We start from the raw sequence: 14,404 nt of genomic DNA, 5'->3' as shown, positions 1-14,404 counted from the left end.
CACAAAAGAGAAAAGCGGGGGAGGGAGTCAGGGAACAAATGTACTGGCTAAAAGTGTTAGGAGGGAGGAGAGGGGACCCTAAAGCTTCACACAGCACTTGGGAGCACGGGGAGCTGGGTTTCATGGAAGGGCCCCTGGCAGCCCTCTGCAAGTTGTGAAATGGCTCATTTGCCTTGTCTAGGCCAAGGGGAGACCTTCCTTGAGAGCAAACTGACCCGTGGCTGTTCCCAGATCTCTTCCAAGCTTGGTTCTGGGCTCACAGTTTTCAAAGTAATTCCATTCTGCATGGAGTTCTTAAACGAATTTAACTATTTACAAATTCTGCTTGCAGTGGTGCACACTGCACGAGTGGGTCGCGCTTGCGTGTTACACTCATCAGAAAACCATGTCCTCACCCCAGGTCCAAGTCAAAACGTGTTAGCGGTTGTTAGGGCAGTTGGAGGCCTGACCTGTCGCTGTCACCACCCCCGTGACAGCACAGAGGCCATGTCCCGGCGCAGCTGCTCTACGCACGCCGTGGTCCCCAACCCCGCGCCCCGGAGCTGCGGCGCGCAGCCCCACCGCGGGCTGCTCGGCGCATCGTGACCCCTGACGCCGCCGCACCACCCTGTGGCAGTACTACGGACAGCGCTCACGCGGCCCCACCCCAGCCTCCGCGCCCGCCGTGGGACGCGGTCGGCGCGCGTGCGCTGCCGCGGGGCTGGAAACTAAGGGCGGAGGGGAGGGGGGGCAAGGTGCGCGCGCCGCTAGCCGCCCGCCTTCGCGCTGAGGTAACGGCCTCCTGTACCGGTGAGGCGAGCGGCCAGACGGGTGGGTGCCGTCGACGGGAGCCGCCAGCCTCCGCCTGTCCGCCTGGCCCCACGGGCACAGCCCGTCGAGGCTGAGGGCGCCGCGCTGCCCCCGGGCTGGCCGCTCCCCGCACCGCTCCGGGGCGCTATGAGCCATGAAGCCGCCTGGCAGCATCTCCCTGCGGCAGCCGCGCTGCGGCCGCCGCCTCTCCGCCGCCTGCCACCTCACAGTCCTGCAGCTCTTCGGTCGCCTCGTCTCGCTGCTTCTGCTCCTCTATGGCTCATCCTGCCTCCGGGTCCGCGCGGGCGCAACGGCCACCGGTGGGTATAAAGAGCTGTATGTGCGGGAGGCATCTGCTGCTTCTCCGTTCCTGTCCTCCCCCGCCCCTGGTCTCCTTACCTCTGCTCTCGGTGATAAGCCTCCATAACATATTTCTCTGAATGTCCGTTTCTTGCCTTTCGCCCATGCTAGCTTTGTGTACGCGTCTGTTTCGGCTTATAGAATAGCAAGGCACAGAAAATGTCTTTTTTACGCTTGTTTACTTACAAAAAAGAGAGAAATGTGATGGTTCCCTCTCTGATCTTCTGAAGCCAGTGCTGCAGTGTTTTAGATAAGAGGACGGTGTGCGTAGAAATACGTTGGTAAGGTATGCGACATAAAAAGGCTGAGGTGTTTTTTGCGTGTGTCAGGAATCTGACTGGGAAGCTAATTTGTTTGGGGTTGCATTTGTGTGTATATTTTTTGTTCATTAGCCTTTGAGTGCACATTAATGATGTGGAATGCTGAATATAGTCCGTTGGTGCATCATTCTTACTGTTACGTTGTTTTTTGATTGATTGTATCTTGAAATTTTAATGAGGAAAGATACAATATTTCATCCGAAAGGCTGCCACTGGAAGAAAAGGGCTCTTGTCAAAGTTAAAAGAGAGAAGTGGAAAACTTACTTTGAATTCAGTTTGCCTTAAGAATGTAGGTTGGGTTTTATTTTTTGTGGTTTTGTTTGTTGTTTTATTTTGGTGGCCTTTTTTTGTTGTTGGGGTTCTTTTTTTTGGTGTGTGTCTTTCAGAGAGAATTTGGCTATCAAAGAAAGTGTAGGGGATAACTACATATCCATTAAGAGTTTGAATTTTCCCCCCCTTTTATTCCATTTGGAGATTGAGAGGCATTAAAATATTTATAATCTGTGACCATATATTAAAATTCATATGTTTTTAAATATTTCTGAAACCATTTTGTGTGAAAAATGAATCAAATGTAGCTCAATGAGAAAGTTATCTTTTTGTTTGCTTGTGTGGCTAATACAATACAGAATACTGCAAGCTAAATATGTAGCTTTTTATGGATATAAACACATTCTGCCATCTGATTTATGGCTGGCATATCTTTTTTTCCTCAGACCTGCACTGGAATGAAACAGCAGGCGGTATAGAGGGAGTACTGGCAGATGAAGAGAATACATTTCAAGCAAATAAAAGCAGTAACAGTAAAAATAACAGCTACAGCGGTGCAATCCAGAAAGAAATCACACTGCCTTCAAGATTAATTTATTACATTAATAGAGACTCTGAAAGCCCTTACCATATCCTGGATACCAGGGCAAAGCACCAGCAGAAAAACAACAAGGTAGGGTAAAAAGAGGCTCAGTAGAATTTTCTAAATGGCAATATGTTACATGGAGCTGTTTGACTGTTCTGTTCTGCAAAGACTTTATGGTAGACTTCATCAATTTTGGCAATTCAAGGAGGACATGGAATTAAATAAGAATATTTTGCCTTGTGTTAATTTAAAAAACAGGATGATTCAGAAGTTGAAGTGTAGATAAAATGAATGGGAATGATACAAAGTTGACTTGTCTGATCAGCATAGATTCCAGTGTCTTGATTTAGTGGTATACTGTCACCAACAAACTGCTTATTCCAAAATAGCTCTAGACTGCAGAAATATCTGCATAGGGAGTTTCTTTAAAATTCTGAACTTGTAGCATGAGTTACTTGCCTTTGAATATACTATGCACTAATAAACGCAGTATTGGTTTCCTTGCCAGTGCACAAGCAGTTAAGTCTATTGTGTGGTTTTCATTTTTAATGAAAAGATTTAATGTTTTGCTTTGTATAGATACAGTTAGGGTTTTTTTTCTGAAATTGCATGGGATTGAACAAACTTTGATTTTGTTAAAGAACTTGGTGAAGAAATAAAGTCTATTCTAAATTAGATTGTCTAGCAGACATCCTTTAAAATGATTCCATCCTGTTTTTATAAGCCTTTATTAATTTCTGCTCACAGGTTAAAAAGCTAAAGTGAAGATAAGGGTGGCTTCAATAGGGAGAGATTGTCATGATAGAGAGACAGCAAAGCAGATCAGGGTGTGTGGTATAACTAAAGGACTTAGCTATAGTGGAGTTCCTACCTATTGAGTTATGTTTCTTTTAAATTTTTTATGAAGTCGATTTATTATGCATTATATGTGCTTTTGTTGATAGCATGCACCATTTCGTACATGAAATTAATATGAAGGCACTTATAAGAAAAAAAGATTAGAAAGTTGCATATCTTTGGTTTTTTAGTGGGAAGAAAGATCGATCCCTAGCTTATTCAGTTACATACCAGTGTGTGCATTTGGATGCATCTAAATACACCAATATATTATGGATGGCATAGAAACTGTCTGGTTGTGGGAAACTGGAGCTACTTAAGACAATACTATATTCAGAACTAATACCTCTTTAGAGTGAGGCCACTCTTAACCATGGGGGACTTTCTGTCTCCCTCTTGGGAAGAAAGGAATTTGAAGCATTTGCACACCTGTCTCTGGGAATAATGCTTTCTCTGTGTCTCTACATGAGATTTTTTTTTTGGGAATCCACCGAGAAAAATGTTTGCCAGTCCTTTTACTTACGTAGCACTGCCCACAAGAAAATTGCTGCTGTTGCCTACCCTTCCTGTGCCCTACTTTATATCTACCGGTTGGAATAAAGCTCTGCAGAAATCAGTACTGGCAGAACTGATATTGATTTCCTTGGTTATGCTTGCTGCTAAGCATGTGTAAAGTGGATCTCCTTTCTATTAGTTGTGTCCCTTTTAAGCTTACGGAATGCGAACACTGCAGTTTTTCCCACAAAAGGGTTCTTTAAGCTTGGGGCTTTCTGGAGAGTGACATTATGTTGATTTCATTCTTCTGCCATCAAAATTCTATTGCTTTAATCCATTTAATTAAAGGAAATTAATGGATTAACTTTTGCATGTCTTGTTTCCAAAGCACCATAGAGGACTTGCCCCCCAGACCCACTTGCATCTTGTGTGTTTCCTTGCATGGAAGTAATTTCTTTACCCTTCCATTCATTTTACCAATAATAAAATAACTAATATTTTTGTTATTTTGCTCTATTTAAGATTCATTGTAGTTGTCTCTGTAGAGAAACCCATAAAGAAAACAGAAGGCAGTTGGATTATGAAAGATACAAAAGGGTTTGATGTTTTTTTTTCAGGGTGGTGGGGGACGCAGATTTTTTTAGTACTTGCTTTTATCCTTTCCCAGAAATAAAACACATACCACATTGTAATAAATCCTACTTGTAAGATTTTTGCTGTCTCACATACTGATAATAATAAGAAATAACTTTATAGTTAGGCAAAGAAGTAAATATATATTTGAGATTGATTTTTAGCATGTGAAAAAAAGTAGAGTGGACAGTTACAAAGGAAAAATATTTTTTTTCTTTGGTGTTTTAGGAATCTTGCATCCTTTAGCCTGTATTTTCTAGTCTGCTTCAGTCTACCATTTTTAAGTGCGTGAAGTAGATATACTCCCTAACTACGTATGTTACTCAGTGGACCTTTTTATGGAGCTTCATTATAGTGGCCAGAAGAATATAAGCCATATGGATAGTTTGTGGGATTAGGCCTGTATATCTCAGAAATGCTGAGTCACTATAAGGAGACAGGAAGAGGGGAGGAAGTGTTTGCATTGGGAAGAAAGAGGTAAAGCTATAGAAATAGAGCTATATCAAATTATTATTATTTTTTTACATGTCTTCCTAAATGTGGGGGCCTACAACTTTCTTCATGAAACGTATTTAGAAATGAAGGACTGGAGGAGAAAAAAGTGTACCGGAGAATCAAAAATGTAAATAATAAATTGTTTTCTTAGCACTGATATTTTTTATCCCCTTTTGAATTTGGTAGAATGCTATTGTAATGAGAAGACACATATGATCTAAACTACTGGTAGGTCTCTCATTCCTTATTCTTCTAAGAAACCTTTTCTCCCTGTTAGAAAAAAAGGAATGTTCACCATAGTTTTGACAAGGTAGACAGAGTTCTAGTATCTGTTTTCTTTTTGTGCTCTAAAAGCAGCATATTTTAAATATTTGGTGCTTGAAGGCTCTGAAATCTGTATACCTGTTTTCTCATAGTCATATTAAGGCTAGATGGTTTTGAGTTCTTCTGAAGCTTTTAATCTGAAATGCTCAAAAATGATCATCTGTTTATAAAAACACAATGAAGAAGCTCATAAAAATCTTTAAACTTGCTTAAGACATCAGTCATCTGCGTTTCATGGCTCTGTCTTTCCAAGCTTCTGCAGGGTAGGGTCTTGAATGAATCAGTAATCTCTTCATTGAACCAGATAACTGCTTTGATTAATTTTTGCAGACCACATGTGTAAGGTGGTTAGGACCTAGTGGAAAGACTGCATAGGACACAACTTGTCACAGAAGGTTAAGAGCAGGTCTTTGTGGTGCCAGCAGAGGAGAAGATTTTGTAAGGTGTCATTTAAGGCATTGCCAGAGAAACACAGCTCGGGGCGACCTTACAAAACTTCGAATGGAAAATAGCTTGACCTAGGTTCCTATGAAAGAGGACTGTTATCTGCTGGACAGTTTCAAACTGTTTTTAGATCACTGAATTGTAAGTTCTCAGAAATTGTAAAGAAGCAATGTTTTAGTGTCTAATTCTAAGATGTTAGTGTAATTCTGGGGAGGAGGGAGTTGTTAAAGAAACTGTTTTGCAGACCCTGTGATTGGAAAAAAAACAGTGTGATAGGACTGTCTTCGTAGTCAAAACTACTGCCCTCGTCCATCGTGTCCCTGTCCCATTCCCACTCTAAAAAATTATTTTGGGCTGTTTTTCTTGGAGTGAAAACTCCATGTCCTTCTGTTCAGCTCTGCTGTTTGTCATTTTTGTAAAGAAAATAGTCCTGTCTGGCAGAATGTTATATTTTCTGCTGTGTTGCCCCACTTTAAAGGTTGAGATACAGTGCTGTTTCAGTCCTTATGGAACTTCGGTGTGCAGCATATGAAAGTTGGCAAGGACTTAAGATGAAAGAAAAACAACTGTCTCAGAGCTATTGCAAAAGAAGAAAAAGCTGGGCTGCTTTGTAAAAGATGAAAGGTCATGGTTAATAATTTCTCAAGAGATGGCATCACGTGAATTCTTACTAAAATCCAGATAATCTTATGCATTAATTATTGTCTTCCCCTTTCTTCCCTTGTCTATCTTAGGCCAGGTCTTCATGTTTAATCTATACGTAATTGATCAAAACAATGCATGAACTTCATGTGGTTTGTCTGTATAAGTTTAAGACTGTTAGAGAATCTCTATAGTATTTCAGTTGGCTTTGCTTTGTTTTGGGTTTTTTGTTTGTTTTGTTTTTTTTTTTTCCTGAAATTTTCTGAGGTGAACCTTCCAAATGGATGATTTTGTGTACTTTTTTTTTTTCCTATACTGAAGTTACATTAATGCAAAAGGCTTATGGGGGCTTTGTCTTCAGTAGTTGCCAACTAAGAGGAGAGTTGAAATTGTTCTTCTATCTTCATTGATTTCTGGGAGTAGAAGGCCATTTCCTTATGCTATCTTCTCAAGCAGATTTACATCTTGGTTTCCTAGCTTAAACGTGGGTCATACTATTTCTAATACTTATTAAATTATTTTAAAAAATATATTTCTGGGTCCTCTCCTGAGCTTTAAATGACAACCTATAAAAGGTTTCGGTTCTTAAGTGTTAGGTAGTGCTACATTTGCAATTGTTAGGTCCTGTTACACAATAAAAAAATAAAGTTTATAGGTTTTCTAGCATTTGTGGGAAAATGAGTACTGCAGGAAAGTGGTCCAAGATACGGATGCAATACTTATAGAGTCTTGTGAACAAAACCCCAGAAAAGGTATGATTTTTAGAGGCCAATGTCGCTACGGACAAGTATCTAAGTATTGTCATGTTGGTGGGCTTCTGTCTGTTGGAGTTAAGAGCAATGGTAGGATTACTTTTAGAGGTAGGCCTGAGCCTTTATTTGTATGTGCTGACAACCATTCTTTCAAAGAGCAGTCTTTCCAAGCTTGAGGTTCAGATGTGTCAAATAAACCTCTAATATTAAACATTAAATACTAAAACCAAATAATCTGCACAAACTTTTCTGAAATCCCTTATGTTTTAAGCATAGTTTTTACATGCTGTTGTGACATTTGTGCATGCTGTTTCAGTATGAAATGCTTTAGTTGCAATGAATAGTGCAAGTTATCTCAGCATATATGCCATATAATAAATGTTTTCCAAACACTGAATAATGCCTTGTCTGAAATCTGAGCATAGGCAAACAAGCGAAGAGTAAGGAATTAATATATAGTAAGTCACGTTGATTTGTGGCAAAACTTGTATTCTCAGAATGAAGATCTAGATGAACAAGTGCTTTAATGGCATTATTTAGGTTTCTAATTTTGCAATGGGCATTAGGAAACCCCTTGCTCAATTACTGAAGTGAGAGAAACAGCTTGTGGCCATTTTTTAGTCAACAAAACTATGTAAACATAGATTTCTAAGAGTCAATGAGCTTGTCATTTGGAGACCGTATCTGTATAACAAGATCTACAGGTACAATCAATCATTTAAATAATACTATTACCTTCATTTAAAGACTTGTAACAGGACTTAGTATTCTTGAGGAGATAATATATTACTGCATTTGTTTTACTGTTTTACTGTGAAGAAAGTAAACCCAATATAGTCCTTTACTTTTTGGTGATGAAGATTGCAAAATTGCTGAAAGTATGGGAAAAGTGAATTATGGGAAAAGTGAATTATGGAAAAAATGATGCCCAAGTGCAGTAATAAAAACAATGAAAGTGTTCAAATTGTGACATGGATCAATAGAACTGAAATTCTAGTTACAGCTTTCTATTTTTATCTTGAAACTTACATTAAGCTAATGACTGATATGAAAGAAAGTGAAATTCTTTGTGTATGGATTTTTAGCTTGGAAACCACCCTGAGAGCTAGTCCTTTGCACAAGCAACTACAGCACTCTTAGAATGTCCCTTAATATGAAGAATCTCCTATTTCAGTGATTATGCTAGAAATCTGAGCTTCTAGAACAGTGAAAAAAGACTTGCATGTGTGCAAGTGCTACATGATGATGTTAAATAATTTTCCTGCTAAAAGATATGGTAAGATATCTAGCCCGTATATATTCTTCAAAGTACATGCTAATCTAAATTATGTTCTTGTTTGACTTTATACGTCTGTGTCAGTCAGAACACAGTATTTCAGACTATACTTCAGGCATTGTATTAGACAGTAGCTGATAAGACAACACTGTGGAATAAGATCTATAACAGAATTCCACCGATACTTATCTGAAATATTTCCTCCCATCATGATGGACACATCTTAAAGAAGACATGTCAACTTCATGATTGAATACTTTAGTCTCATCACTTTCACCCAATTTCTGTTTTATGGGCATCAAATCTTGAGCACCATATCTAGACAGCTTTTAAATGTATCCAGGGATGGTGATTCAGTGTTCTTTCTGTAACTACTGTTTTGAGCTGATATGGTGGAGAGCGTGTCCTACTGCAGGGCAGCAGATCAGTGTCAGGCGCTTTGAAGCAGTTGCTCGTGTAAAGGCTACATCTGTTAAGTGAGGTGGTTTTATATACAGAAGAAATTGTTTTTTAAAAGAGCAGTGATATAGTATCTAATCATACAATATGAGCTTTTTTCCTAAGGTATTGTAGATTGAGAATACAAGTTACCGTAATTAATTTTGAATTGCAGAAGGATAAAGGTTACATGGTCAATTGCTTATAAACTTAAAGGATGATATATGTATATCACTGCATGGGCTTGAATGGCTGAAAGAAAAGCTACAGCAGAGCAGGCTAGACATCCATCTAGCTGCCCCTGAGAGAGATCAGTAGCAGATGCCTATGGACAGATGTAGGAGTGTAACACTCATGGGGTGCTGCTTGCTAGACTGGTCTTCCAGATTCAAGCAACTGGTGGTTCAGGATCTGCTGGGAAGCAGAACATGTCTTTTAGATTTAAAAGGCTTAATAGGAGTTCCCAATCTTCAGGTCATCCAGTTGGTTTGTTTTTTTTTTTTTTTTTTTCCCAATGCATATACGTTTTCAGTATCTGTGATGTCTTCTGCTGAAATTTCAGAATTTTGGCATGTTTCAGTATACCATGATTGCTTTTGAATTGTGTTTTATTTATTCAAAGTTTTATATCATCCTCTACATTTAAGTATTTTCTTATTTGGTTAAGTAAATTGAGTGTTTGTGAAAGGAAAGATATTAAAAAGTTTGGCTTATTTAATTGGTTTGGAATTGGCAGTCAAAACAACAGTAGTGGCAAAAGCAAACAAAATTAAATGAAGAAAAATTAAATTAAATAAAATTAAATAAAGAAAATACTTGGATATTACTCTTTTGTATTTAGCCTTGATGCTGCTCTTGTTCTAAAAAGAGTTAAAAAAAAGGCATGTGCTAAGTAATGCATGATCTGTTAGGAAAAGTGAAAGAAATGCTGCACTTTTATCGAACAAGTGTATTTTTACTTCTAACCTAACCCTGGAAAAAGTGTGTCACTTTTTTTGCTCAACTTGGGTATGTATAGTGTTTGGGTTCACTGGTAGTTAGTATTGTTTCTAAAATGACTTGTAAATATTGTTAATTAGACACTACACTGAGTAAATCCTGATGGGGCAGTGACTTTTGCCCATTTTACTTGTGTCAGGAATGTTATGTCATAAATCTGTAAATGATGATTTTATCTTAAAGGAAAGTCTCAATCTACATAGTGTACTCCAAAATACTATATTTATCTCTGAGCAGGAGGTATTATGGAAAGCTTCCAAACAAATACATATAAAACATGGTTAAAACTAGGTACTTAAGAAATTCTGTAGTTCTCATTTCATGTATTTCAGAATTATCTGGTTGGAATATGCTCTTTTAAACTTTCCACATAGCTAGTATTGATGTATTTTTTTGTGGCATATATCTGAAGCCACATAGTTTTAGGTAAATATGTGAAGGAGACTCAAAGCAGTAGGTTCTACAACTCTTAAGTGGAATATTTGTGAGATAAAAATTAATTGCAACTCTTTTCCTGTAACACATTTTCATACTTTTTTTTCCATTATTTTCAAATAATACACTTGCATGTTGAAAATAAAGCTTTTGTCATTAACAGATGCCTGAAAAGCTCCTTGTGACACTTCGTTCTTGGTTTCACTGTGTAAAAAAAGTGGAGCAGGGGCTGAAAAACCTCTCCTACTAGGCATGCATTTCAGCTGAGATTCTCTGCTACTTTTTATACCTATGTATGCTAGATGTCATCCTTGCAGATTCTCTCCATCAAGTCACCTGTTTGTCTTGATTCTTAAACTGTTTTGCTCCCATGAGTCAGAACAGCTGTGAACGCAGTTTGCCAGGCTAGTGTTATATCACTGAATTGGTGAACCAGTGAGACAACTATTAATACTCATTACCAAAAAATGTAACAGAGCAAAAGCTTGATACTGATTTGGGTTCATTTACAACAGCATAGCAAAGAATAAAGAATACAATTTATATATCTGACAAAAATGGAATATCTTGGAAATTAATTTCCTCTCTATATGGGGCAAGGTAATGGTTTTCGTTGTTATATATCAAGCAGCATCAGTCTTCTGTATACAGATTTGGCTACAATGCCAAATACAAGGCTTTAATTGTGAGATTACTTTGAAGGAGTCTTTCATAACATGTAATACAAACTTTGCCATTATTTTCTTATTTGAAGACGCATATTTCAAATACTTTATTTCAGGCCTTTTGAAGTAACATTATTGAAAGAACAGTATACCCCATTATGTTATAGAGCCATCTGGTTATGGCAAATTATATAGACATCTTTTTCTTGTTTTTTGAGGCATGAGTGTGTATTGGAAAGCATACTATGCAGGTTCCATTTGCTCTCTTTTACTTTAGCCTCTAAAGAAGCAAATCCTTTTGAATCAGGATTTAGTATAAGGGCACAGCTTTTCATGTGCCTATGAGATTCATTAAAATAAGCATTTCTGTAACTCTGTTTCACAGAGTTTTTATCACATGTTTGTTTCATATAAAGCTCAGTGATTCTTTTGACAACTTTAAATATTCTGTAAAACTGTTTAGTACTCCTGTGTGTTTTGTTTACAGGCTGTACATCTGGCCCAGGCAAGTTTCCAGATTGAGGCCTTTGGTTCCAAATTCATCCTTGACCTCACACTGAATAAGTAAGTGCACAGTTTGAGGATTCTTTCTTTCCTGATCTTATTGTCTTTAACATATACTGCCAGTATTTTAGACGTTCAAGTTGGTGTGCAGGAATATTGTAAATATTTCTGTTAGTGGCTTATCTTTAATGATCTGGAAAATATGCTGTTGTCACTATAATCATGGCATTCCTAATGAGGTGGGAGGCCTAACCGTTTGGATGTACTGAAAGATGCTGTTGGAGTCTGCTTACGAGTAAGACAATTTTACATTGTAAAAGGTCTGACTTGTAATACAGCTCAAGTGGCAGTTCAGTTGTTTGTATCACATCTGTTTTTATCCCCAGCTGAAGGTGTGGAATGATGTGTTTTTCTAAAAATCATAACAAGTGGGGTTTTTTGCTACTGAAAGTTTACACTGTAAAAATTTTAAGAAGATAGAATATAAAAGTATTACTAAGTATTGGACAAGTAAAATTATCTGCAGTATTGTTTAAAAGTGCATTTGCTCCTTCTGCCCTTGAGCCTTTCAGCACACTGAAAGAAGAAACAGATTTATAGAAACAGTTTATAAAGTATTCTTCTCATTTTGAGGTCTATATGAAGTCTTATTTTGGTCTTAACTGTCATGTAATAAAAGTTTGTTAAGGAAAAAAATGCAAGCTTATTAGGTTTAATAGCTTTTCAAAGCAGCCAAGTATGGGTTTATAGAATTTGCTTAACTGTTATATTCACATTTTGCTGCTTGGCTGCTCGTTATCAGGTGTTTTTTTGTAAAGGTGGGCTGGAAACGTTTTCTTCATCCAGGCATGATTTGATTTTGAAGTTAGGTTGCTCTTGCAGTTCTATCTTTTAAAATGCGGCACAAGTGGCTGGCAAAAAATGAGTTAGTATGAAGGCAGCAAATGGAGAAGAAAGAAGGCTTGAGGCTAACTGGGTGTTCTTTAGCCTCTAAAGGAACTATGGTATAGTGCAAGGCTATAGCATTTTATGAGAGCTGGAGCTGGACCCATGCAGTGTAATTCCAGTGGGATAATTGTGACATATTTGTGAAGGGAACCTATGCCTTATGGCCTTTAAGCTATGGGGAATTTGTCCTCCTGGTCTGTCTGATCACATAGACCACCACAGACAAAAAGCATTGCCATTATTGGCACCACATATAAATGCAGACCACACTCGGGTGAACAAGAATACAAATAGCCTGATAAAGTCCTTCTCCAGCTGATGAGAATTGGAAATTTGCAAGTGAAACATATGCACCAGGCCTCTCTGGATTCACAAGCATGCCCACATTCAGACACTCAAATGTTAATACAGTCTTAAGTTCATCAAACATTCATGTCTAGGCCTGAAGTCTCTTACTTGATCACCATCTTAGGCTGCAGGTCTCTAGGTACAGATCTCCTCATAATTGTTAATGGGCTCTGAAATTTTCTTTCACATCACTCCTACACAGAATAGAAAGCGAAATCACATAGTATTAGAAGCAGGATTCAATAAAAACATAGGACAGACTGCAGTGATCAGGTGCAGGGCTGGGCCAAACCAACCTACTGACTTGCAGCTTACACTGACTCCTTTTCATGCTACTTCCTCTCTATTTTTCCATGCTTGTTTCATTGTGATTAACATTTCTTACTTTCAGCATTTCCTCCCCAGTATCTCATAAAAATGCTTGCATGTTTCCATGAACTTTTGCAGACATCCTGTAATATTTTTTTTCTTTCCCAGGAGACCCACTCCTTATCTATTCGAAAGGTCTGGTTGAACCTTTTCAAGGCCATACCTGAGTGGCTCCTACCACAGCCCATCAGTCAGTAACCTAACAGGTTAGCTGATGCTCTAACATGAGTCTTCTCAAACACTGAGGTCTGGGGCTGCATTAGAGCCTTCCCCCACTGGGACTGTGGTAGCGGAGGCACATTGAAGGAATGGGGAACTGGGTACCTGAGCTGGACAGAAATAAAAGGTAAAAAAGACAAAAGCTACTTCCTCCTCCTACTGAAAAATTCCCTCAATCTAGAATTTTTAAGGAAGAGGAAAACAAAACCAGCTTGTATTTTTCAGCCTTTCTTTCTTTTGCTGGTGGAAGCACATCTTTCTGGGAAAATCCACTTCCAGGAAAATGGGTTTTCTTTTCAATGAAGAGATCATCTGAAAAAAAAAACTGTCATATTTGGCAAGAACTGAAAAAAAAACCCCACAAAACCACCAAAAAACCAACCCCCACCACATTCAACTGTGAAATGAGTTAAATATCTGAGACATTAAAATATAATTATTATCGTGAGCAGTCTGTCTCTTGGGGAGAGTGCAGCATTACAGCCACTTTTATCCATCAGTTTAAAGCTTATAATTGCCGTGTAGTATTTGTGGTGCATGTTTCTGCAGGGCTGATTTTTAACTTGAGAATTGTCCTAGAGGAGATTTCATTGTTAGCACAACTTAAAAAACAGTAGGGCAGTAACTGGATTATTTGAGAATCTGATTGATTTGTTTTGTTTGTTTGTTTATTTTTTCAATGGAGGTGGGAAAGCAAATCACAATTTTTTATAAGGAAACTTCAAATATTGATAGCATTTTCTTAAATGAAAGTGTAAACATTTAGAGTACTAAATAGGTCATATAAAATAAGCTGTGTAAAATAAATGATTATAGTACTTCTGCAAGTTTAGTTAGATTTAAAAAATTTGTTACAAATTCGGAAAACTTAGAAATTTTTAATAATTCTGTCTGTTAGTCAGTCTTGAATGTCCCAGCTATAGATAACAGAACTTTACTGCCTCATGTGCCACTCTCAGAACTAGAGGCAGCCTATTGCAAGTTACTTGCTGCAGTGGCTGTTACACCATGCGAAAAGTCTTAGAGACAGATACTACAACCTCTCCATATCTTTCAAGACACATTAATGTGTGAAAAAAACTTTCTTGTGTTGACATTGTGAAGAAGCTTTTGTCAATTATTGTGTTCAGCTGTAAATTAGAAGTGTTAATTTGAAGCAGTATTTCAGTTACTCTGTCTGCTCTTAGTATTTTGTTTCTGAAATTTAAAGTGTTTAGTATGATTCTCCTCAGGTATTCTTTTCCATCCTGTCACTA

At 38.1% G+C, this 14,404-nt stretch overlaps 1 protein-coding gene across 1 annotated transcript in view; it reads left to right on the top strand.

The window, feature by feature from the left end:
• Positions 1–943: 943 nt before the first annotated feature.
• ADAM23 (ADAM metallopeptidase domain 23) overlaps positions 944–14,404 on the top strand; it is a 68,838-nt gene continuing 55,377 nt past the window's right edge. Inside the window, exons 1-3 of the mRNA XM_054381129.1 lie at positions 944–1,109; positions 2,186–2,412; positions 11,248–11,324. Coding sequence (XP_054237104.1) covers positions 944–1,109; positions 2,186–2,412; positions 11,248–11,324 — 470 coding nt within the window. The remainder of the gene's footprint in view (positions 1,110–2,185; positions 2,413–11,247; positions 11,325–14,404) is intronic.

Source organism: Indicator indicator, chromosome 5, assembly GCF_027791375.1.
Source record: "Indicator indicator isolate 239-I01 chromosome 5, UM_Iind_1.1, whole genome shotgun sequence".
Classification (NCBI taxonomy): Eukaryota; Metazoa; Chordata; class Aves; order Piciformes; family Indicatoridae; genus Indicator; species Indicator indicator.
The sequence above is the reverse complement of the archived record's forward strand: the minus strand, read 5'-3'. Positions and strand labels throughout refer to the sequence as shown.